At 38.8% G+C, this 23,650-nt stretch overlaps 2 protein-coding genes across 2 annotated transcripts in view; both read right to left on the reverse strand.

The window, feature by feature from the left end:
* Positions 1–174: 174 nt before the first annotated feature.
* On the reverse strand, positions 175–16,617 carry BBS7 (Bardet-Biedl syndrome 7). The gene is made up of 19 exons (XM_066549507.1): positions 16,520–16,617; positions 16,298–16,363; positions 14,997–15,059; positions 13,990–14,165; positions 13,266–13,452; positions 12,537–12,609; positions 11,499–11,615; positions 10,543–10,673; positions 9,877–9,961; positions 8,369–8,471; positions 7,603–7,795; positions 6,478–6,552; positions 5,346–5,411; positions 4,268–4,407; positions 3,139–3,303; positions 2,953–3,062; positions 2,742–2,845; positions 1,147–1,270; positions 175–845 (listed from the first exon to the last, which is right to left on the reverse strand). Exons 1-19 carry the CDS (start codon positions 16,553–16,555, stop codon positions 712–714), a joined length of 2,148 nt encoding a protein of 715 aa, XP_066405604.1. The 5' UTR covers positions 16,556–16,617; the 3' UTR covers positions 175–711.
* Positions 16,618–17,086: 469 nt separating this feature from the next.
* Positions 17,087–23,650, reverse strand: part of TRPC3 (transient receptor potential cation channel subfamily C member 3) — a 33,391-nt gene continuing 26,827 nt past the window's right edge. The window contains exons 7-12 of the mRNA XM_066548932.1: positions 23,062–23,326; positions 22,356–22,551; positions 21,063–21,272; positions 20,479–20,562; positions 19,911–19,986; positions 17,087–17,649 (exon numbers count right to left, since the gene is read on the reverse strand). Coding sequence (XP_066405029.1) covers positions 17,507–17,649; positions 19,911–19,986; positions 20,479–20,562; positions 21,063–21,272; positions 22,356–22,551; positions 23,062–23,326 — 974 coding nt within the window. The 3' untranslated portion in view covers positions 17,087–17,506. The remainder of the gene's footprint in view (positions 17,650–19,910; positions 19,987–20,478; positions 20,563–21,062; positions 21,273–22,355; positions 22,552–23,061; positions 23,327–23,650) is intronic.

The raw sequence follows: 23,650 nt of genomic DNA on the forward strand, positions 1-23,650 counted from the left end.
TGATGATCTCAAAGGTCTCTTCCACCCTTGGTGATTCTATGTCACTTCAATGGAGTTGATGTTTTTGACTTGCAAACAGATCTGTCTCCGCTGGCTGCTTCATTTCTTCTAATTTTAAATAAAACCAAGTGAGAAAGCAGGTGGGGTTTTGAAATGAAGCACAGGGAGGCTGGAGAAGCACTGAGGAAGTTTAATGCCATCCATTCCTAAACAAACGTGGCTTTAAATGGAGCTGTCATCAGTCTAAAATTCAGAGTTCTCCCCCCTCTGTACACACCAGCTACATCAAGTCTGGTGAGATTCTCACACATTCTCAACACAACAAGAAAAACTAAGTTAGGTACAGCTTAAGGACACAGATTTCCTCCAAATCCATCCAAGTTTCTGGAAACCAGTTTCTTCATCCATTCTTGCAGATGGGGGACAGGCTACTCCATGTCATCCTAAACAGTAGTGAAAACATTTTTGCCAAGAGGATATTTGGTATTTACATCTGATCTTTCTTGAGCTATTAACACTGTACATACATAAAACCTCTGCACACAGTTAACATGCACAACAGTTGATATGAAGTTTCCTACTGTATCCAATATGGTAATAAATATGAATAAAACCTAAGAACTGACAGTACAACCAAAGAGTAAAAGTGTTTTTGACTTGATACCGAAATGCCTTGGTTAAAACCAGAAAAATTACTCTGCTTTTTCCTTGTCAGGCAGCATCAAAAAAAGCGATCAATCCATCTTGATCACAGCCATCCAGAATTTCCAGAAGGAGAGGAACTTTGGTTTTCACATTGGTGCCTTTAAATTTAAATTTATCTATGAAGAGGTCTGTGATCATACCTGTAAAGGTAAAATTCCAGGAATTATTTTCAGTAGGAGGTATCTCTACTTTTAACTCATGATTATGTACCAAATATTCCAGTTGTTAGAAGAGTTTTTAAAGTTGACATTTTAAACAATGGTTTAATTGTAAACAAATCCAAGCCACTTAACTTTTATACATTCTTAAGTGCCATCCTGAATTTGAACACCATCTTTAACCATGTCCATAAAGACAAGAATCATCTAAATAAAAGCAGCTATTTCAGCCATGTCTCTGGATGTTAAGCCCCATTTAAATAAAGCTGAATTGTCAACAAACCATAAAGTCTCTCGAGATGTGCAGGTTGTCTCTTGTATTCCTCCAGCAGCTGATCTGCCTCTTCCAAAATGCTGCGGTATTTTGGGAGCAGGAAGTCCACATTGCCTTCATGGACTTGTAATTCCTCAAAGACAGTTTAAAATGGTAAGAACTAACAGCAGGAAAGTATCATAAGAGCAGCTAAGTCAGAAGAAATGAAGCTTAGATATGTCAAAGAAAGTACTTCAAAGGGAAGACAATCCCCTTCTAAACTAGCAAGTGTTATTTTCAGAGTGCCTCATTTTCTAGTCTGCTAATGAAATGCCTGGTGTCACTTCAAAGACTGGATTCTCAAAATCCTGTTTATTTCAGCTTCCAGCTCTGAGCCAGAACAGGATCACACCATGCAGACTCAAGCCTAAACCATACCTTCATTTTTAGAATAAGTGAATTCTTAAAAAAGGCTAGCATTCAGTGAAGTCTGAAGGTAAAAGTAAACTCTGAAAGTATCACTCCATTTGTGGCAGCAAAAAGTTTTGAATGCCTCTTCTAAAAAGCCTCAGTCTATCAGCACACCAATTTGGGATGGTTGATAGTACAGATCTTTTTATCCTCCAGAGAAAGGCACTTCTCTTCTAGACAAGAGGTAATGATGTTGTGCACTGTGAGTCTGCTGGGAAAACAGCTTTCATCCATCATTAGATTATTTTACTGCCTGTCAATAAGTTACCATGCAAAAAATGAGTGGCTAAAAAATTTGTCAAAGATTTGATGTCTAAAACAAACAAGATGCACAACACCATTATTATTGCACAGACAATGTGCAATAAGAATTAATTCTCTATTATTGTTTAAATCCCTGGTTTGCCCAAAAAATATTGTTTAAATCCCAAACCAAGCCCAAGTAAAACTCTTTCAGTGATAATAAAGATTCACACTGTTCTCACTGGTAAGCCAGCTTTTCCGCCATCTTAAGAGCTCTGACAAGTATTTGAGTCCCCCAAAAGGACAAAAGAGAACTGGCTGAACATTTTCACCTCCCCTCCCCTTAAATAATAAATGCCAACTCGATGATAGTGAGCTTTTGACAGCAAAATCCTGGTTGTTGGGAAAAAAGTCTAAGAACTGAGATGAGCTGCCTAACTGGTACCTCCCAAAGGCTATTGAGGAAGGTATTAAGCAAAAGATTCAAAAGCAGATGATTTAGAAATTATGAGACACTGGGATGAAGTTCCAAAGCAAAGAAGTTGCATCTGGCCTGGGTGACCTAAAAAACTATAAATGTTAGTGGGAAGAGGGACAGAAAGAGCTGGAAAATAACAGCAGGCTAGGAGAGAACATTAGATGATAAGGCTGGCTTTATCCATCCTACCTACCTATCCTCCTACCATCCAATTTAAGCATCTTCAATAATCCTACATGTTATTCACTAGTTATACAGTAAAAAAGAGAATTTTCATTGAAGAAATTTCTCTCCTAGACACTTGAAATACATGCTTTAATTTAATTTAAGGGAACAGACCCCAAATGACACACACCTGACTTGAGCCATGGTTTAGTTTATCTGACAGCATAACCCCCCATAAAGATCAAACCCCAAGATTTCAGATACTTACTCTCAAAGCATCTATTAAGTGCACCTTCTTGGCCAGCAGCTGCTGATATTCTAATTTAGGGTGGATAAGCTTTAATGTGTGCCTTACAGATTCTTCATTTACATCTAGCAAGGAGTAAAAAAGAACCCCAACAAGCAAATGAGTACTACATATTCCATTTATGGGAATAACAAATGAACTCAAGGACAAGAAAATAGAGAAAAATTTTTACCATATGATATGTTGAGATTAATCTTCCTTTTAGTAGCCTCTTTGGAAAGCACATCTTTGAGGATGGATATTGTAGAGATGTTGTCAGATTTAAAATATCCCTCACCTTTTCTATAAAAGAAGAACAGTTTAAAATATATAAACTTGAACACACATGCATGCATTAGGTTTAGTAATTCTATTTTACCTGTAGGTACTTTCAAGCTGTGTTCCCAGGAAAGTGTTCTGAAAATAAAAGGTGATGCACTCTCCAGCAGGAGTCTTTTCAGGTACCTCAGGCAAGCAAAACACAACCCAGGAGTGAATTTCAGCAAAACTGAACTGGCCTTTGAGCATCAGTGTATTCATGGGCCTGTGGCATTGTGAAATTAAGAGAAAAAGGACAGTTAATAGTTAAGAAGGAGGGACACTGTCCATGTAAAAAAAGTTCAGTTCCATGTGGTTGTTTCCTTTTCATCAGCATCCTGTAGAAAATCAGGTGTCTCCCTAAGCACAGATACATATTGCAGATTACAGCTATTTTTCTGTACATCAAAATGCAAAGCTACATGCATATTCAAGTATTACCTCCCACTAGGCATGTCAGATCTAGGCAAAAAAAAACAAGTTGGAAGTTTTTCATGTCCCACTGCAAGTTGTTAAACCTGAAATTAAGGACAAAGGTAAATAACTGACACGAGCAAATATGACTAAGACAGAGCTTCAAGAGCCTCCCATGCTGTAAACCTCAGATGGAGCATTTTTATCAAGAACAAGGTGTGGTGGAGCTCATTTGCACACCGAAGCCTTTGGTATCTCTCCCTTCAGTCTTTCAGTTTTGGTTTGAACAAGCAGATCCTTGGAGGCAATACGAGATGCTAGCGAGGTGGACAAAAATCCATCAGAAATTGGGTAAAATAAAAAACTCCTATAACAGAGAGATAAAAGTAAAAAAGTCTTGGCTTAGTTTTGGGGCCAAGTTAGCTGTGAGAAAAAAAATAGAGGAAAAGGGTGGAGCAGAGGATGAGGCTGAAACTGAAAACACACAGTTACCTACAGAGGAAAGCTTCCTTTCTACCACACCCTCAGCTTTGCTAACACATGGGGCTGAACTGTAACCCAGGGCAGAAAAATGAAAAATAGCCCCAAAACAAGAGTGGCAAGGAACCCATTTAATCCATTATTTCTATTAGGAAATCCATGAAATGGAACTACAGGCTCAAAAGTGTAGGTTAGGGCTTAGAAATTCCATACTTAAATTTACTGAGCAAACGTTTCAGCTGCCTTGTGTCATTTTTTCCAAGTGAAAAAAGGTATTGATTTTCCTTTGCACATACCTGTCCTGGTCAATAGAATGAGTTCTCTGGTGAAGTGAAAGTGGCTTAATTTGATATTGAAGAACTTGACAGGTTTTTGGTTGGATTCTTGGAGTTACATACACTTGAAGTGTCCCGTACTGTCCTTCAATCGAGCGAACCTGCAGAGAGCAAAGAAGAACCCACAGAGAAGAAAGAAAGGGAAAAGATAATTTTACCACTGTTTGGAAATTTACTGAATATTCAGAGTGTGTTAAAGAAAGCCACTAGTATTTCAAGAATTTTTATAGTACTATATTTACTTGATAGTGCCACTATAAATAAAGCAGATGAGTTTAAAACTAAATGGATGAATTTAAAACTAAATGGAACATAGTCCAGTCAAGTGCTGCTGTATGTGTAGATGCTGTAGATGAATATTAATAAAATAACACCCTCTAACTCATTTTCTGATCAGTTAAAATAAAAACCCTCAAAAATCGAGAGTTTTATGTAAACATGTATCAGATTAGAAGGCTGCAGTAAAAAAGAGAAAACCTCATGCCTGTGGGCATGCTGAGGATTTTCCTAATCAGGATTTCCTTCATTATTTCCTGTGGTGGTTGCCATAAAATGTATCAATTTGGTGGATCCCTTAAAATAAATTCCAAAACACCCACATGCCTTTAAGTATAATAAGCATGGGATGAAGGATTTGCTTCCTCTCCAAAATACAAATTGAGCCTATATTCTCTTGTTAGTTCCCAATGTAACTTCCTTCAAACACTTGAGAGAATAAACAGTGCCAGAGCTTTCTCTCCCACACCTCCCTGAGCTTTAAAGTTCTACACATGGCCTTCAGAATCCTGTGTTTTCCCAATCTGTGGTGTCCCCACTGCTTTCATCTTAGGGACACTCAGAAAGATCCCAGACTCTCCTCTGACATATTTTTAGAAGCCCTTAGAAATCCTAAAGACAAATAAAAAGGAACACAAGCCCGAAGTTAGAAGGTCTCAGGAAAAAAACAGCAGTAGAAATTTGACTGATCCACATGGAGAACTCTTCATTCCAAAGCAGGACTAACCATTAATTTTATGGAACATATTTTTGAGCATTTTACCTTAAGTTCAAGTCTTGTAGTATTTGCTTGGCATCTGTAAGTTGCAAGAAGAAAGTTGCTATTTGGCTGAAAAAAGGAAAAAAAAAAGAACTAAACAAGAAAATAGTACAAAATAGGTCTGTGGATTCACAAACTTTCTACTAGTATTTTTTAACTGTAGCTATGTTACAGTGAAGTTTTTGCTATGCATGCACAGCTATTTACAGGAGTTAAATACAAAAAAGCAATCCTTGGTTCCCTTGAATGTTCCAATTAGTTTTAATTATGATAGAGTTAAAAAAAAAATTTCTCTGTTAGAAGAATACAACCAAAGCCTCTTACTCTCTTTAATATCTCTACAAAGATGACATAGATTATTACTTTTCATCTGAAAAATGCATGTCAGCCCACCCCACTCATCTGCAAAATTAGTTCAACTTGCAAAAGCTAAAGCAGGATCAGTAAAAAATACACCCCAAAAAGCACTAAGTTAATCATCACAAATGGCACAAAACTGAAAATAAAAAGCTGATTTCTGGGAGCTCCAGGGCAGAACAATTATGTACAAATTCAGTTCTTAAAACTAAAATAAAAGACTGTTAGAAGGGAGAAGATTTTACAGAAGATTTTAATAAATCCTAAGGTGGTTTCAGGATTTTCTCCCCAGCCTCAGTGTCAATAGTAATTCTGTAACTATTTAAGTCTGTAGTTATAACATATAAAAAAAGGCATGCAAACATTGGACTCCCCACACAGCAGAACTGTCACATCCTAAAGATAATTTTTAGGAATTAACTAAGAAATGTAACACTTTTCACCTAAATTACTTGGAAGTAAATGTAGATGAGTCTATAAAATCCAGAGAAGAGAGCAATACTGACTATGTCTCTCACAATCCTCCTCAGGAACAAAAAAAAGGGAAAGAGGAAATATTTGCACATATTTAGGTTTGTCTTAGATCAGGACCTGCCTTTAGCTCCTAATTCTGCACTATCTCTAAAGAAGCTGTGCTCTCCACCATTACCAGATGAGCAGTTTAACTGAATGTATTTTAAATCAGAGATATATGCACCCAAGTTCTATTTTTGCTACACAATATTAAGAGTTTCCATCATGCCATCTCTCCAGACATCCCCTCTTCAGTTTCACTCACCTCAGAATCACAGCTGCTAAAACTAACAACGGCAGAATTTTTATCCACATCCAGCAAGTCCAGTGGGACATCACTCTGCAGAACACAGGAGGAGGGAAAAAGCAAGAGCTTACATTGCTGAGTAGCTCCAAGTGCATTTATCCTCTAACTGTCATCAAGCTTTGGAAGCAGAGAGAGGCAAGGAGATTGCTTCATCTCAGAGGCAAAAGCCTAACAGACATGCAGCTTACTACTTAATCCTGGAGTAGCATGATGATCTTTCTCTTATTCCCTTCACAGAGTCCTGAACTCCTGGGGGGGCTGCTTTACCACAACCTCAGTGTAAAATCTGTAACTGTCTTTCAGACATGAAAGGTTGATTAAACCATTTTTTTCTCATTTAGCTATGGAAACATCTGATATTATACTGTGGCAAATTAGCTGTAGCTTAGCATTGCTCTGTGACATCCTTAATAAAAACAGGATTTTTATTAAGAAGTGAAAAATAAATTCCTAGAATACTTCTTTCCCATTTGTTATAGAAAAATCACCTCATAAATTCCTCCTTGTCACATTTTTCTCCTCATGCATTTCCCAAAATGGGTGATTCAGTACTGCTACTCTTTCTGACTACCAAAGATGGCACTAATCTCAGCTGATACAGTAGGAGGAAAAATTAATTAAGGTGGCTGTAATGGGCAGGACTATTTCTCCCCAGCTGCACACAAATCAGACACTGTTCCACACTGGAAGTGAACAGGTGGCCCATAACATTCTGATATTAATTTTCCACTACAGAGGGCACTTAACCAGCGAGTGAGGATGTGCACCCCATTTAATTGGTGTTTAAATTAGGACATGCAAAAGCAAACACAAAGTTACAAAGAAATCTTCTGTTACAGCAGCCACTCCGGTCTATTTTGGTAATGTAAAGCTGCTCTGCTCAATATGAATTTGTTGTATTTGCTCCCTAACAAGCGTGTCCTTAAGATGCTGTAACTTGGCTTTCTGAACTAGCAAGTTTGTTGTATTTGCTCCCTAACAAGCGTGTCCTTAAGACGCTGTAACTTGGCTTTCTGAACTAGCAAGTCTCTGAGTGTTTTATTTACGCATCAAGAAATCCACCAAGAACAAAGCTCCACTGACCTGCACCAGGACATTATCTATGGCTGTCTGCACCTCCAAGATGAGGCTGTAGCTGGCATCATCCTTGTTCAGTGTGAACTTGTCATTGACACTGAAGGCAGGTACTGAGGAAACTGCAGTGCTGGAGTGAGAGGACTGCTGGTATTTCTCCCGTTCCTGAAGGACTTTTATCTGCAATTGTTCCAACTCATTCCTAGAAAAGGGAAACCACTCATCATGTCTTCAAAAAAAGGCAACTACAGAGCTACACTAGAAATTAAATAGTTTAAACTTGCAAGGCAATCGTGTTTATCTCCTGTCCTCAGTTTTTCAGCCAGAAGTGACTGATGGCTCCCCTTAAATGTACTTAGCAAAAATAAAATATAAACTCTACCACATGGACACGTGGATTTTACGTGTTCCTTGCCAAAAGAGGTTTTTGAGACACAGGAAAGGACAAACTTTTTCCTTCAAGAGTACAAAGCATTTTGAATAATATGATAGTGAGTTCCTTCCTGCCATCATTTAGAAGCTATAGAGCAGCAAGGAAGAAAGGAATTTTATCTTGCTGATACTGAGGCAGAAAGCATTAAGACATCATCCTGTGAAGGCAAGATAGAAAAAGGCTGTGAAATGAGGCTGCTATTCATTTCTACTTTGAAAAGGTTTGATTCTACTTCTAGATATATTAGTGATAAAGAAAATCCAGTGAGATAGGAAGGAGAGATGACATTTCAGTTTTTAACATTTTCATTCTTCCATTCAAATTTCTTTCTAGCACAATTACCTTAAGGATGAAATCTTGTTCTGCATTTCTTGACTTAATTTAAGTTCTTCACCTGATCCACCTTCTCTATGGACAGGTTCTGTAGTCAGTCCTGTCAGCCAGCCTAAACCAATATATGAAGTTTATATTCCTTATAAGCTAAAAAGAAAATTCTACACTCAACTATTTTATGTGTGGAGTGATGTTTGTTCCACACACTGGGTAGAGAGAATTGAGCCCAATTTCATCCTTTTTTGTAGTATTAATCCTAGACACTAAGCATCATTTTTTATGGGTTTCATGCTTAAATTGAAAAACATTACTTTTTTTTCATTAAGTACTTTGAGCAATAAATTCTTCTTTAACAGTGTTTAACTAAGCAGTTGGATTTTTTTCTCACAAAACCTTGAATTACTGGCAGAACTGAAAACAAAACAAAAACTGTGCAATCTGTTTATAGCAAACTGGATGCTGCTCAGTGGGCTTAGAGGTTGGATGTTGCTGCTTGAAAAAAGTTATACTTTTGCTTACTAAGTTACATTTCTTTCTAAAAGCAAATACTAATTGATTATATTCTGATACCTCAGGCATGATATGCAGAGATGAATGGGTGCTTATAGCTCTAGTTCTCTGCCAAAACCAGTCCAGTGCACATCCTACCAGAAATCACCTTTGAAAGCCCACAGGGAAACATGGGCTTTCACTTTTTCCCTTCCTTCTGTGATCCAGGATCTTTACAACATTCCAACCAAAAGAAGCCACAAAGGACTTAGGGTGCAACAGTTCCAAGTACTGCCAATCATACCAACACAATTCATGTGAGGTCAGGTGCAAGGGACTTTTGATCACTCAAAAATGTTTAAAAGAGGTACTTGGAACACCATTATTTCTCAGTAACTGACTGAGGATTGTATCTTGCCAAATGACATGATTTTCATTACAAGACATTTCAATAGGTTAACTTTTAGCACTGAAGGTAATTAAAGGGAGAGAATTAGCAATATTTTAGTTCCCAGCTAACAAATGCAGCATGTTTTTCATGGCCTCTGTCACAGACAGGCCAATAGCTCAAGGCTTACAGAAGAGCTGCTGTGATGCCTCACACAGGGGAGCTTCATTACCTACTAAAATCAAAATGAACCACATTTAAAGCACTGTGAAGCTGAAAAGGAATGAAATTACACCAAAGATGGAGAAATAAATTAAAACATGCTTGTATACCAACATTTTTCATATATATTAAAAAATCATAAATAATTCCTTCAGACATATTCATTAATTCATCACATTAAAGCAGCAGTTTACACCAAAATATAGTCAGCCCATGCATAACACATGATGAATATCTTAAAATATAGAATCCCCACAGCTTAAGTGTAGGAAAAATTTTTCAAGTGTAAATATGAAATCAGAAAAGATCTTTTCAACACGGATTTTTAAGAGGTGTGAGTTGCACTAACAACATAACCTGCTTCATTTTATCCCCTCACCACACGTGGCATTTATTGTGTCAATGATACGAAGCTTACCTGAGTATGTTGCGGCTAAAATTTCATCATAGCCATCTTTTCCCACACAGCCACCCTGGATTGATGAAATGCTCTCTGACAAAGCCTTCAAATAAACACATTCAAGCAGAGGCAAATATCACTGCACTCATTTTAGAAGCTTGTAGAAGATTCTACTCCACAAAGCAAACATATTGAAAAGTTGAAAGCAAAACACTGATAGACAGTGTTTTTCCAGCAGAAAATAGCAATCTGACTGAAGTGAAATGATCCCTCAGGATCCAATTACTATTTTAAACAACTGATAACCAAAGTAAGTATGTTCAGTGAAGCCCTGGCAGCTTCCATTTATTAACCTGTAAATCACAGACTAAACACAACACGCTTGGGTTTTTCACTCAGAGAGCAACTCTGGATTAGGTTTCACCCAGCAGTCAACTAAGCCAAAACTTCAATACACACTCTCCACATTATTTTGATTTTTGCTCAAATCACAACTACTTCACTTCCTGGTTCTTACATGTCACCATACTGATTTCAAGTTCATATTGTCAACGTTACAAACCTCTTAAATTAAAACCAAACCACGTATTTTAGCAGTAACAATCCTGTAAGTTTCGAAATACAGATTTTTATTTTTAATTAATGGGTTTTTTCCCCAGCAGAGTATGAAGAATGAGGACTTACATAATCATGTCGAAGGACAGGATCATCAGCACTCTCAAAGTTATAAATCTCTATCATGCCATCATCTCGTCCAACAAGTAATTCCTTAACTCCATCTCCCAGAATGTCAAAGCTATCAATGCACAGAATACCTAATGAAGAAGAAAATAAAGCCATTTGCTTCATCTTTATTAGTTTCTGATACAATAATACACAGGCCACACTCAGTTACACAGAAAGAGAGTTCTGGCCAGCTTTTAATGAGATTTCTGGGTGAGTCCTCAAAGATGAAGTCCCTCCCCCGTGCTTCAGACTCAAGGTTAACTTTTTTGGCTCCATATTTCACAGAAAGACTAGGGACATAGTAAGAAGCATTTTAAGAAAATAATGTGGAGATAACTATTATAATTAAATAGAAATGTATTTATACATTCCATTCCTGATCTTGTCCTTTACAAAGCAGTAGGGGCTAATAGATGTTCCAGAAGCAGCACACCAAGACTAAAACTGGGAAAGTTTTGATCAGTTATTGTGGAGACAAATTCCACCTTCAGACAAAACCCTTTATTATGACTCTAGAGACCTTAAAACCACTCAATATCTCATAAGTTGGGCAGGTGTATTTGCCAAATATATGCACGCTTAGAAATAGAAAAATGAAAAAGATCTCAATCAATCATGTTTGAATCAACACTGTTTTACAAACACCACTTTAAAAATAGTGTAAAAATAAAAGTTTGCTAGAATACTGGAAATGATATGAACACAAAATCCAAAGCAAGACAATCTGAATCAAATTATTTGTCAGAAAATCAGAAGAATTAAAGAGACCTCAGTCATATTAATATCACATACTGACATAATCACAATATGCCTCCAGAGTTATCGATGAATAAGATTCCTGATTACCCTATTCTTAACAAAGCCTCAGGTATGCTGGAAAGCTAAAGAGTGAGAAATTAAGACACATCACATACCTCCTCTCTTCTTTTCATTTCCAATTTCCCACCTTGGTATTGCCTTGGTACCAGTAATCTGCATGACACCCAATTTCCCATCAGAAGTCCCATACACAATTTCTTCCCCAGAATCACCTGAACATAGAAACTGAATTTAGAATTGATAAAATCAAGGACACCAACTTCCAAATGTTGTGTACTTACACTCTGCAGCCCATGGGAAAAGAAAACACTGAATTAGTGACGTACAATGGGACTGTCAGGCTTCAAACCTGAAAACAAATCCATGACAACTGCACCCATCCTGATCACTTCCTTGTGGTTTATCACCATTCTGTGTTTGGTTGCACCCCTGCACTGGAGTTCTGCCTAAAAACCAGTCAGTATTTATTACTATGTATTTCAGCAAAGTTAGGCTGAAGTACAAGGGCCATTCAATGGACTTGACAGAAGAAAGCCAGAGAAGTCCTTTAACAACACGCACCCAGCAGTGAATGTTGTGCCAAAATTTCAGCAATTAACAACTACTGTTCCAAACCAGCTCTGGATGTTTGTCACACAATCTAACTGAAACTAAATTAAGCACCAGATTAACACCCTAAAGAGATTTCTGTGAGGTTAGAGCAGATTAGCAGGAAGGACGATCAAAACTATTTTAAGTTTGAACCTTCCAGGCTCAGTTTATGTTAGCTCTACTCAATACTCTCATCCATCCATGTATTCCAGTTATGGAAATCCATGTGTAAGGGAAACACAAACCCAAAATCTGAGCATGGCCCCCAGAAGTCCAGTTTGCTTTTACACAATGAGACCCCTCAGACCTCACTAGTGTTGCAAGAGGCCTTAATCGTGAATATAATCCAGAACTGCCTAAAACAGTCATATCTCTATGGATATTTATATGTAAAAAAATTACCTTGCATAGTCACTTTTATGCTGCATTTTTAGCATCTGCTTAAAAATCAAGATAAAATAACTAACAAAGACAAGCTACAAAATCTTTAAAATACAGTACAATAGTATTATTAATTATGTGTGTATCCAAAGTCTTGTTACCCCCATTTCCATTGCTCAGGGCAAGAACAGCAGGTGGTCCAGGAAGTTGTACTTCATACAGCAAATTAGACCCCTGAAGACCAAGAAAACAATCTTCAATTAATTTGTTAAAAAAATCCCCCAAAACGAGAAAAAAAGGAACAACTCCAAAACACCAGCCACATACCAAACCAATGTCCCACAAAGACAAAATTATTATGGATCATACTAAAAGGTAAGATTTACTTATTCAAACTCCTATGAGAAAATCATTTCTAAGTCTAAAACAGGGTGAAATCTGTAGAAATAAAACATAGGACTCTTAAAACGTTATTATCATTAAAAATGATCCAGGAACTCATCTGGCAATTTAATTTGTTAAACAGCTTAATATCACTCAAGACTTGTTGCAACAGTAATTGATGAGAGCAAGAATTCCCAAAGTGATAAAGACTTCAGGAAATTAAACGTGTATGTGAGCACTTGTAGTTAGAAGGGACCAATGTGTCATCAACTTCCACCTATGAATTCCAAAGCCTGTTCACAGTGGTTTCATTAATCCTCATTTTTTACACGTTTATGATAATGATTTTCCTTTAAAAGACCAGCAGAAAGGAAATGCACCAGCAGCAACACTCCCAAGTAAGGCACAATACACTGATCCTTATGATGTTTAAGCCCTGTTCCCTTCATAATTAATCCAATTCCATAGAAGCCATACATAAAACATAAAGAAGGAGACATTTGAACCTGTAACACCCTGAGCACTCTGTCCTGACATGCAAGCACTGGTGTGATGCAGTTCACTTTGTCCACAGGAAGGCAGAGAACATCATTGATTTTATCTCCTGAGAGGAAGTAGTGCTGGTCCTTGCAGTCACAGTAATGGTTATAGATGTAGCTTGCACAGAGAAAGAGATCTGCTCCTGAAATGTGCCTGGGGAGAAGAAAACACTTCCTGTAGCATTCTGCTGCAGCAGGAGTCCTTTATGCTTTTATGCCCTACTGTGCTCACAGCTCCAAGGTATTATGGGGCCCTGCAAGCTGTTCCAGCTTTTGGAGTTCCTTATAAATACTAAAACCATGTGGTTTCTACAACTCTCACATTTCCACTCTATCTGCAGGTAAATCCCTAAGAATATCTTTTTAGATATTTGATTACTCTATTTTTTATGCTGATTTGTCTGTGGCAGCATCTTACAACACGATCCAAAAGAGATTTTGCTCCAGGAGCTCTGTGCACAGGACACACTGTGGCAATAACCCCAGCTCTGCTCACACAGAGTGTGAGCCTCCAGACCACTCCCAATTCCCCCCACACTTCCAAGATATTCCAAATTCCTCCCACAGGTCGCAGCACAAGCTGAAGCTGGACTGGCACTTAGTGTCACCTACAATATGCTTAAAAGTATTGCATAAAATCATACACTAACAATCTGCTACAGCTCTCAAAAACGCAAAGTATCATACATACATAGCTTTGATGCTTTCAGTAAGGTTAGTTTCAAAGGAAAGAAACTGCTTCCCTCTTTTTGTGAAACCTCTGACTTCAGATCCTATAGCCACAAAAATTTTCTCTTGTGGTGTATTAAGAGCTCCTCCCAGCTCCAGTCTGGAGATCTTTTGTCCTGGTAGTGTCTTGAACACTGGCTGTCAACAGAAAAGCAATTTTCATCAATCACAATATCATGTTTCTGGTAATCTTTTAACATAAAGGATAAGAAATTTACTTTCCAATTTCTGGCAAAACTAAGATGCAATGGGTTGTACACAGACAAAAATAATCTGTATAATTATTTCAGAATCACAGAGTAACCAAGCATTTTATGATATTTTATTATACAAAAAAGCTTTGAAACATAATAAATTATGACTTCATTATTTCATTGTTATTAAGTCATCCATAGGAAAAATTCAGCACTGCTGTCAGCTCTTTTTTTTTTTGTGGTTTGTTTTTTATTTTAAAGAAAAACACACACACAATCCCTCCCTCTCACACGTTACATTCTTATTCCAGAAGTCTACATTGATTTATTTGTATTGCTATAGAATACTTATGAGCTAACCATCAACTTCCTGGAGAAGAAAACCCATGAAAGAAAATAATTTTTTATTGAGCTGGGCATAAAAAGCCATCAGTTTGTACAAATCCCTAAGGTGATTCAATGAATCTCTTCAGGTTTTTGTCCCATTACAATAAGGGTGTATGTGCCCAGGCTTAGGCCCAACTTAACTGAAGCGCAAAATGTGTAGAAATTACTTTTTTTCCCACATTAGTTTTTGACTGTAACTGTGGAGAATCCTGTGCTTGACCAGGCTTGAGATCAGCACGCCCTCACCACAGTTAGGCATCAGTCCACAGCTCAACCAAGACACCTTCCACTGGCATCTTATCTGCCACGTGAATAAATAATGGACTTCCAAAGTTCACTGGGAAGAACATTCCAAAACCAAAATTTTAAATGGAACATCTCCACTTACCACAGCTTCGCCCTTTTTTATGCCAAAGCACGTAACGACCCCATGCTGATCTCCAACAACCACCTTGAAAAGTATAACACATTATTATTTTTTATTACACACACAACAGCAGTTTTACATAATGCTCTTCCTGTATTTAATAGAATCACAGAATGGTTTGGGCTGGAAGGGACCTTAAAGATCTCTCAGCTCCAGCCCCTTGCCAGGGAAAGGGACACCTTCCACTATCCCAAGTTGCTCAAGCTCCATCCAACCTGACTCTAAACTCTTCCAGGGATGGAGCAGCCACAGCTTCTGTGGGTAACCTGTGCCAGTACCTCACCACCCTTACAGGGAATAATTTTTTCCTAATATTTAATCTAAACCTACTCTCTTGTCAGTTTGAAGCCATCCCCCCTTGTCTGGTCACTACATGCTATTGTAAATAGTCCCTCTATTATAAAATTAATTGTATTTTCAAATATTTAAGGACTTCAAATATTTAAGGACTATTTAATTACATACTTTAAAGATCTTTAAAAATGCTAGAAATAGGACATGGAACAGCAGTCCAAGTACAGGCATTTACAATCCTTTTCCTGCTTCTACTTGTAAACTCAGCAACCATGAGGTGAAGACGTATTTGGGAAAAGTTGTATTTTCACACTAAGACTTTATTACTGAGGGAAAAAAAATGCAGCTATTTATATTGAGTTTCCCTAACAAGGTTTACTCAACTAAATGAGGAAATGCTTAAAAATAAATATTTTATAGAATCATCAAAATTGGAAAAGACCTTTAAGATCATGAAATTCAACCATCAAGTTGTCATTATTACTGTAACCCCTAAACCATGGCACCGACCCAGTGCCAGATCCAGACACCTCTTAAACACCTCCAGGGATGGTGACTCCTCCAGCTCCCTGGGCAGCCTATTCCAATGCTTGACCCTCCAAACAGCAATGTTATTACTTCAGGTAACATATCAGGTATACCAGTAACGTTATTACATCTCAGCTTCAGGCCATTTCCTCTAGTCTTAAGCGTTAGTAAAACCAAAATAGAGAATTATGGAAGAACTCTCTTGTGATTTCAGCAATGCTGTAAACTACAGAAATCCCCTCCTGGTTCTGAAGTTCTCCAATCACAAATTTAGGGGTTTTTTTCTGTTTTTCTCCAAAAAAAAGGTTTTCCAAACCCCCCAACATGGGGTTGCACAGTCTTTCCCTACGACGTCCTATATCTAAGGAAATCTGGAATTGATTTAACGCTAGGATGAGCCAGAAGAGATGAGAGACAGCGAAGCACCGGGCGCTCGGTACCTTCTGCGTGGCCTTCTTCCCGGAGGCGGGCAGCAGCCTCATCGTCTTCTGCGCCGTGACTCCCACCTGTGGATGCAAGAGACGCTGCACAGCGGGGCCCGGAGCGCCGGGACGCGCCTCGGGCCGCTCGCAGGCCCCGTGGCACGGCGGCCCCTCGGCCCCGGGCGGGCCGTTCCGCGTCGTCCCCGTGCCGGGGCACTGCGGGGGCGCTGCCGTGCCCACCTGCAGGTAATCCACGCGTGCCAGGCTCGGCTCCATCGCTCCGCGGGACGCGCGTCCCTCCCGCGGGCACGGCGCGCCCGCCGCCCGTCACCGCGGCAACCTCCGCGCGGGGCCCGCCTCCCATTGGCTGGGCGGGCGGACGGGGGCGGGGACTTGGCCAGACGGGCGCTGCGATTGGCTGGAATTCACCGGGGCGGGGCAAGGGGCGGGCAGAGGCGGGAGCGCCCCGGGGCGGCTCCCGCGGGAACGGCCCCGAGGGGGTTGCCGGGCTCGGTGCCGAACCGTGCGGGAGGAAGGGTTTGTTTAACAACGAAACGAAAAATTTTTTTAACTCAGACCCTGTGCAGGGCAGGTCTAAGTCCTTACTCTCCGCAGGGTAAACACACTGAATTAAGAAAGGGTCGGTGCGGGTACGTGAATACACAGACATGTTAAATAGCGCTGCTGCCATCGCATTCCCACTTACCTGGGTCTCAACAATTCCTTGTGGTCATAACCATGAGTTCTGGGCTTACACGCGTTACTAGCACCACTAATAAAGAACAAAGATTTCAAGTAATCCTCCACTCATCTCTAGGTTGGTTTATTGTAGTATGAAAAATCCTATTTTGTACCTGGACACTGCAAGGAACAGAGTATTACGCTGTATCTGTTAATTTTTTGTCTTGCAAATTTAGTGCAAAGAATTCTCCATATGTAATCATAAACCTGTTAAAATATCAGCAATCGATACCATTATACCTTTTTAATGCATAAATGCAAAAAAAAAAAGTTATGATAGTTCTTGCTTTTAGACAATTAAAATGAAGAGAGCAATCTTTTTGTGATGAGTTAATAAAAGTTCCTAAGACTAAATTCCAGAGAAGCTGTACATAAAGTTATTTAGTGCTAAAAATCTACAATACATTTTTTTCAAGTATAAGATACTGAAATATTATTGCCAATAAATAGTTGTGCTGTAGTCGAAGCCACGGTTCCTTTGTTGAATCATTCACATCTCAGCATGTTGGGATTTAGTTTCTCACTGAGTTTATGTATTAAAATTGCCAACTCTTCTGTTGCTTGGGACTTATCCTCCAACAGTTCATAGCGAAGACTGGAGATGTCCTGTTTGATTTCCTTTAATTCACCTGCATTAATAACAGAAAGAAACACTCAGTAGCCAACTTTGACATTCAGTGCATCTCTTAAATCACATCAGTGCTTATTTCAGATTATCATCCCAAAATGTTCATGAGAGCAGGTACAGGATGGGTCAGGAGGATTTACCTCACCTTCATTCTCAGTGAGATGTGTCTCCAGCCCTAAATAGCACCAAAGGAATTTGAACAGTCCCTTGGGGTCTCGCACTGTGCTCCACGTGTATACACAACACCAGATTCCCAAAGGGCTGTACAAAGGTTAATGAATTAATCACACCAACACTGCTGATCAGCTGGTAAATATTAGTATCCCCATTTTAGAGAGAAAAGGAAAAGAGGGTTTTTTTCTGAAGAGGTGTGCCAGAATCACAAGGAAAAGTGTGGCAGAGCTGGCAGTAAAACTCACAGCTTCTGAGTCTCTCTCCTCTTCCTTACCAACATCCTTGGAATTAGAAAAAGTCAACCCATTTAACATGATGTTATAATTTGACACAAACACAAAAAAAAAAACATTTAAACAAAGACAGCTGTCAAAACCAGGCTCATAATAATCAGCAGCATGTTGCCCCTTGTAGGATATTCAGTTCAAGAGCAAAAGCTTTTCAAAGTGTTGCAATCTGTTCTTCCAGCAAGTGTGAGGGATGTGAATTCCCACACAGCACCTGCCTCAGGAAATGATTTGTCATGTATGAAATAAAAGAGTATGAAGAGACATCTCAATTCTCTAGTGATGCAGAACAGGGAAAATCTCTAGACTTTGTTAAAGTAGTTCTAGTACAGAAATGCCAATGTTTTCTGTTTAGGGTACAACAGACTTCAAGAATTCTGTCTTCAGAGGCTGGGTCTTGGCTTTGGGTACCAATGAGATCCTCAGGACACAGAGCACTTGGCTGTGCAGCTGAAGAGTCAAACTCAAGAACTCAAGGGTTACTTGCCCTCTACAAAACCTGGTGCCAAAGCCAGAACCATGATGTCAGTAAACCCTCATTCTTCTGCGCTGTCTTTCTAATTTAAACACATTTCTGTCAACACCAAAGTGGCATCAGGGACCTGGAAAGGGCTGGCACTGCTGGTTACAGAAGAGTCTTTTCATCAGTCACTAGGTAGATGATATCCTACATCACAGAGCAGGAACATGAGGAAAGCAGTGGGAATTCAGGAGAGCAGCACACTGAGAGGATTCACTTTTAGGAGCCTTTCTGCTTTTGTCACTGACAATCACAGCTCTGTACAGCCACACAGGATGGGGAAGTGTCAGGATAACAGTCAGTGCACAATGCTTGCCTTTTGAAGGCACTGAGGGGGATTTAATTTAATCTTTTTTGCTCCCTGTTTTTTGCTCAAGAGAGTTTTAGGTAAGCAGAGAGCAACTAAGGAGCAAAACAGAAGCCTTGCTGCCCCAGCTGAGAGCTGAGCAGCGCTTTCAGGCCCCTCACATCACACATTCACACAGCTGCCTGGTGCTGCCATGCCAGTAAAACTTGTTCTGACCCCAGGCTGTCCATCCCTGCATCACTCTATTGCTTGATAACATTCTAGCTCGAGTTTTTTTTGGGGATCTGCCCAGAGCAGAGGAGTTTCCTTGTTGGACTGCAGGCCTGTGTTCCATTCCTGGAAGGTTGAAGGGAGGAGGACAACCTTTGCCAAAATCTCACCCCAGTGGTGAGTTAGGGTGTGCAACTGGAGCAAGCACCTCTCACATCTGCCAGGGAGTTCAGATCCACTCCTTCTCAAAAGGTCTCCCACTAAAATAGAAGTTACATTTGTCATTTTTTATCACCATGCAGCTGACTGTAGAGCTTTGTTTAATGATGGGCAGCTTCACAGGTGATTATTCCTCACAGCTTTTTGAAGGGAGGACAAATAGCTCATGGTGTAAAGTGGTAAATTGTGTGCAGTTGTGTGTTCAGTTGAATGAAACAGAGAGGAAGATCCTGCAGCTTTGATTAGGACTCTGGAAGTATGAATACAGTTAATGGCTCCTTCACAGATTTCCTCTGTGCATTGTCTGTGCTCTCATTTTCCATCTGTAAAATCAGGGCCATAATATTTCTCTGTTCTACTTCTTTAGTCCTACTTTTCCATTTTTTTGATGACATGGGCATACTTTCCATTACTATCTGAGCCTGAGTGCATGTGAAATAGAAACAATGCCTCTTTTCACTCAAAACCCCCATGCATCGGTGTAATACTGGCTCCTAATACAACATGAAAAAAACTGCCTCTGAATATTGCAGTCTCTTTCTTACCTTCATTGACTTCATCATTTTCTTTGTCCACTTGTGCTTTCAGAACATAACGTTTTATCAGTCTCTTCATTATTTGCTGCCAGATTAAAACAGTTACATAATCAGCTGAGATTATATAATTAAACATTGTTCATTTTTCTTTCTTAGCTCTGTCACATCAGCCTAAGAGAAAGCATGAACAGCCCCAGACCAAGTACTTGCCTCAAATAGGCTTTTCTGGAGGCATGCTGAGAAAGGAAGGGAGCAGCCAACCTAGTCAGCTTTCACATCCCTTACCCAAAAACCCATTTCAGATATTCCTTCACCAGTTTCAGATGTTTGCTCCTCACATTTTCCCAAGGGGGACATCAAAGACCAATTTTAAGTACTGCATGAACTAGTTTTGAAATGCTTCAAATAATGGGCTTGGACAGTACCTATCTTTTTTTTTCAAGGAGCATCCTAGGGTTCGATTTCGACAGGAGGTTTTCTTTCTCTGGGGAAGGCAAACTGTACTTGAAACACCAAATTCTGCTAGAACCTTCTCACAGTTCTATTACTCAGGACAGTGGTCACCCTATGTACTTACCTGATAGCGTGTCGGCTGATTGAGAATGCTGTTAAAACTGTGGGATTCAAAAACTCGGGAATTGGACTGAGTGAAAAGGTTTAACTAGGAAGAAATAAGACAAAATTAAAACAAATTATGGAATACAAAGTTAGGACTCAGCTCCATTATTATTTTTTAAGACATGTTGTTCCATCTTTTACTCTATCAGAGTATTGTTTTGAAAAAAATGAGATTGCCTTGAATTATATGTTGGTTTTGTTTTTTTAAAGCTGATAATTTTGGCCATCCTGTTCTGAGGAAATAGGCTTAAAGTATCTCTAATCAATATTCAAGTAACTCCTTGTAGGAATTATTTTCATCTTTGAATACTCATCAATTTTTCTTTTAACTGTGTTTCCCCAGATTTGGCTGTTCTAACAAAATTTAATTCTATTTCTTGTTTTATGCACTATGTTGAGGCAGTCTGAAATAGAGATTTATTGCTATAAATGATTAATTACTACCATCAGAAGCATGGATTATAGGCTAAAACTAAAAAGAAAAGAAGACTGCTGGAACAGACACACAATTCTTCCCTGCAATGAAAAGATCTTAGAACCTACCCTTGATTTGGAGTTTCCCATTCCCATTTCAATGTCCTTCTGTAACCGTCTCCTCCTGCACTTGGAAAAGTTAATGATCCTCATGATGAAATAGAAAAAGGATTTGGGGCTGGGTACAAGACTGAAGGGTGGAGGTAATGTTTTTCCATCATCAAAATATGACAGCCAAAGCTTAGAACGAGCAAACTTCCACTCTACATCACTGTCATCCTGTGTTAGGAAATAAAACAGATGATACTGTTGGTTTTTAGGAAATGCAAAGCTTCTTTCAAATGCAGCTGCTTTGAAATACCTTTCTGGTTTGAGATAAAATATTATTTTCTTCCTAGTAAGACTTCCAGCAGTTCTGCAAAAAGGCAACCACTTTACTTAGTCTATTTTAACCAAATTTCAGTTGTCTCTTTATGCAACATTTCATTGAGAATACTTAGTCCAAGCACATGAAGTATTTAAGCAAGCATAATTTTTGCATCAAGTGAAAGCCAACATATAAACTCCCTGCTATTTCAAGTGGAGCTTTCAGGGGTTTTTCAAGCCTTGTTTTTCTTATTAAAGTGGTCACATGGGCTTGGTACCTGCACAAGTGTTGAAGTATTAGACTCAAGGCAAAAAATGGCTTAAAATGGTAGTGCTCAGAGCTTTTTACATAACCAGGACAAGAAACTCTGATTTATAATGGAGTACAGAAAATGCCAACTTTGTGGTCCTGAAGAAATTGTGTTAAATACTGAAAAATCTATTTTGTCCTCATACATTCTTACTGAAGTATTCCAAGGCTGGATTATAACTAGTTTTCTCTGCTGAATTCCCTAACATTTCCCAGAACTCATTGAAAAGACTGGGAATGACATATCCATTTGTACACCATGTCTTAGTTAATTGTTCTTCCTGTTTGTGTGGGCGTGTGCCTGCATCTGTGTGAATGTAGTACTCTTTGAACTCATGGTCTGGTAAGCTGGCACTATAAATACACTTTTACTTTCATTTCAGCAATCTGAGATTTATTTTTGAAACCCAAGGATCTTGCATGATATACATTTTCTGATTTGTTTTTTAATTGCAGTTGGATGCCAAATATAATGTGTACACAACATGAGATAAACTTGTTTAGATCCTGTGAGGTTCTGCAGCTTGGCTGTGTTGTTAGATACAGTCAGCCTTCTTTTATACATTTTGTGCCATCTTTTCCTGTGGTAATCTCTTTGTACTTTTTGCATACCACTGAAGTAATTCCTATTAATTGTATCCTTTTTACAGCATAACAGAAGAGAACAACTTGAGAAGAGAACCCACCTCAATTTCTTGATATGAACTGTTGATCATAGCAATCAGCATGTTGAGCAGAACCACCACCATTGTGACATTGTATATGCCATAAAGAACATAACCAATGTTCTCAATGAACTTGTGATCGTATTTGAGGACAACAGAGGTTACTTCAGACAAGCCAAATATCGACCAAAATAACGTCTTGAAACTTTCTTCCACACTGTAGGGAAAAAAAGAGGAAGGCATTATTACTAACTATGCAAAAAAAAATAAAAGTTGTGTTTACAGTGACCGATAAACAACCTCCATTAATTTCTCTGTGAATCAGAGCACTGATCAAAACAACAAACATGCAGGGAAGCACTTTCCACAGCACTTTCCATTTGTCCTCTGTGCTCCACCTATCCATCATAGCTAATAGAGCTGTAACAATACCTGCAGAACAACAGGAACTAGGAAGGTATTTTCTATCAAATAATATTTTCTTCCTATTGGTTGCCCACAAGTCTATGTGACTGAAATATATACAGGTGAAATTATTTCAGGCTGAAATGAAAGCTTCCATTATACAAACAGGGAACAACTGGTCTTTTGTGTTCTGCTTTCTGAGGTATTCAGTTTTATTTTAATGCTAACAGAGAGCACACAATGTCTCACAGACTTTGTCATGTTAATGAAAAACCTGAAAGTTTTGATTGGCTTTTTAGTTACACTGAAACCTCATACTTACGTCGTAAAGGCTGGGTTCAGTTTAGCTCCAAGGTAGTAGGAGTACAGTATGAACATTCCAATCATAAATGCAAGAAATACCATAATAAAAAGGACCATAAACTTAAAGATGTCCTTAACAGTCCTTCCAAGGGAGATCTGCAAGGGCCCAAAACTCTCATTTGCAGGCAGGATGTAGGCGATCCGAGAAAAGCTGAGAACAACAGCAATTGCATAAAGGCCTTCAGATATTATCTGAGGATCAGATGGGAGCCATTTATCTCTAGCTGGAAGATATGAAATACAGGGGTTACTCATTCATCACAACCTTAAGGAATAAACCTTGATAGGATTTTTCCATTAACATGTCTGAATTTAGTTGAGACAAATATTTGAAGAGTCTAATAGTTGCTGCTCTATTCCTTTTTCATATAAGTCACAAATTAGGAGTATGAGTTACATTACCTTCTGTTAGAAGAAAAGAGACTTGAAGACACATGACATTTTCTTCTGCAGTTTGCATTTTAACCTGAACTAGACAATAATTAATTTTTTACTGCATTTTTAAACTTGTCTGTATTAGCTATCTTAACAAGCACTATGCTAAAGCT

Source organism: Molothrus aeneus, chromosome 4 (genome assembly GCF_037042795.1).
Source record: "Molothrus aeneus isolate 106 chromosome 4, BPBGC_Maene_1.0, whole genome shotgun sequence".
In the NCBI taxonomy this organism is placed as follows: domain Eukaryota; kingdom Metazoa; phylum Chordata; class Aves; order Passeriformes; family Icteridae; genus Molothrus; species Molothrus aeneus.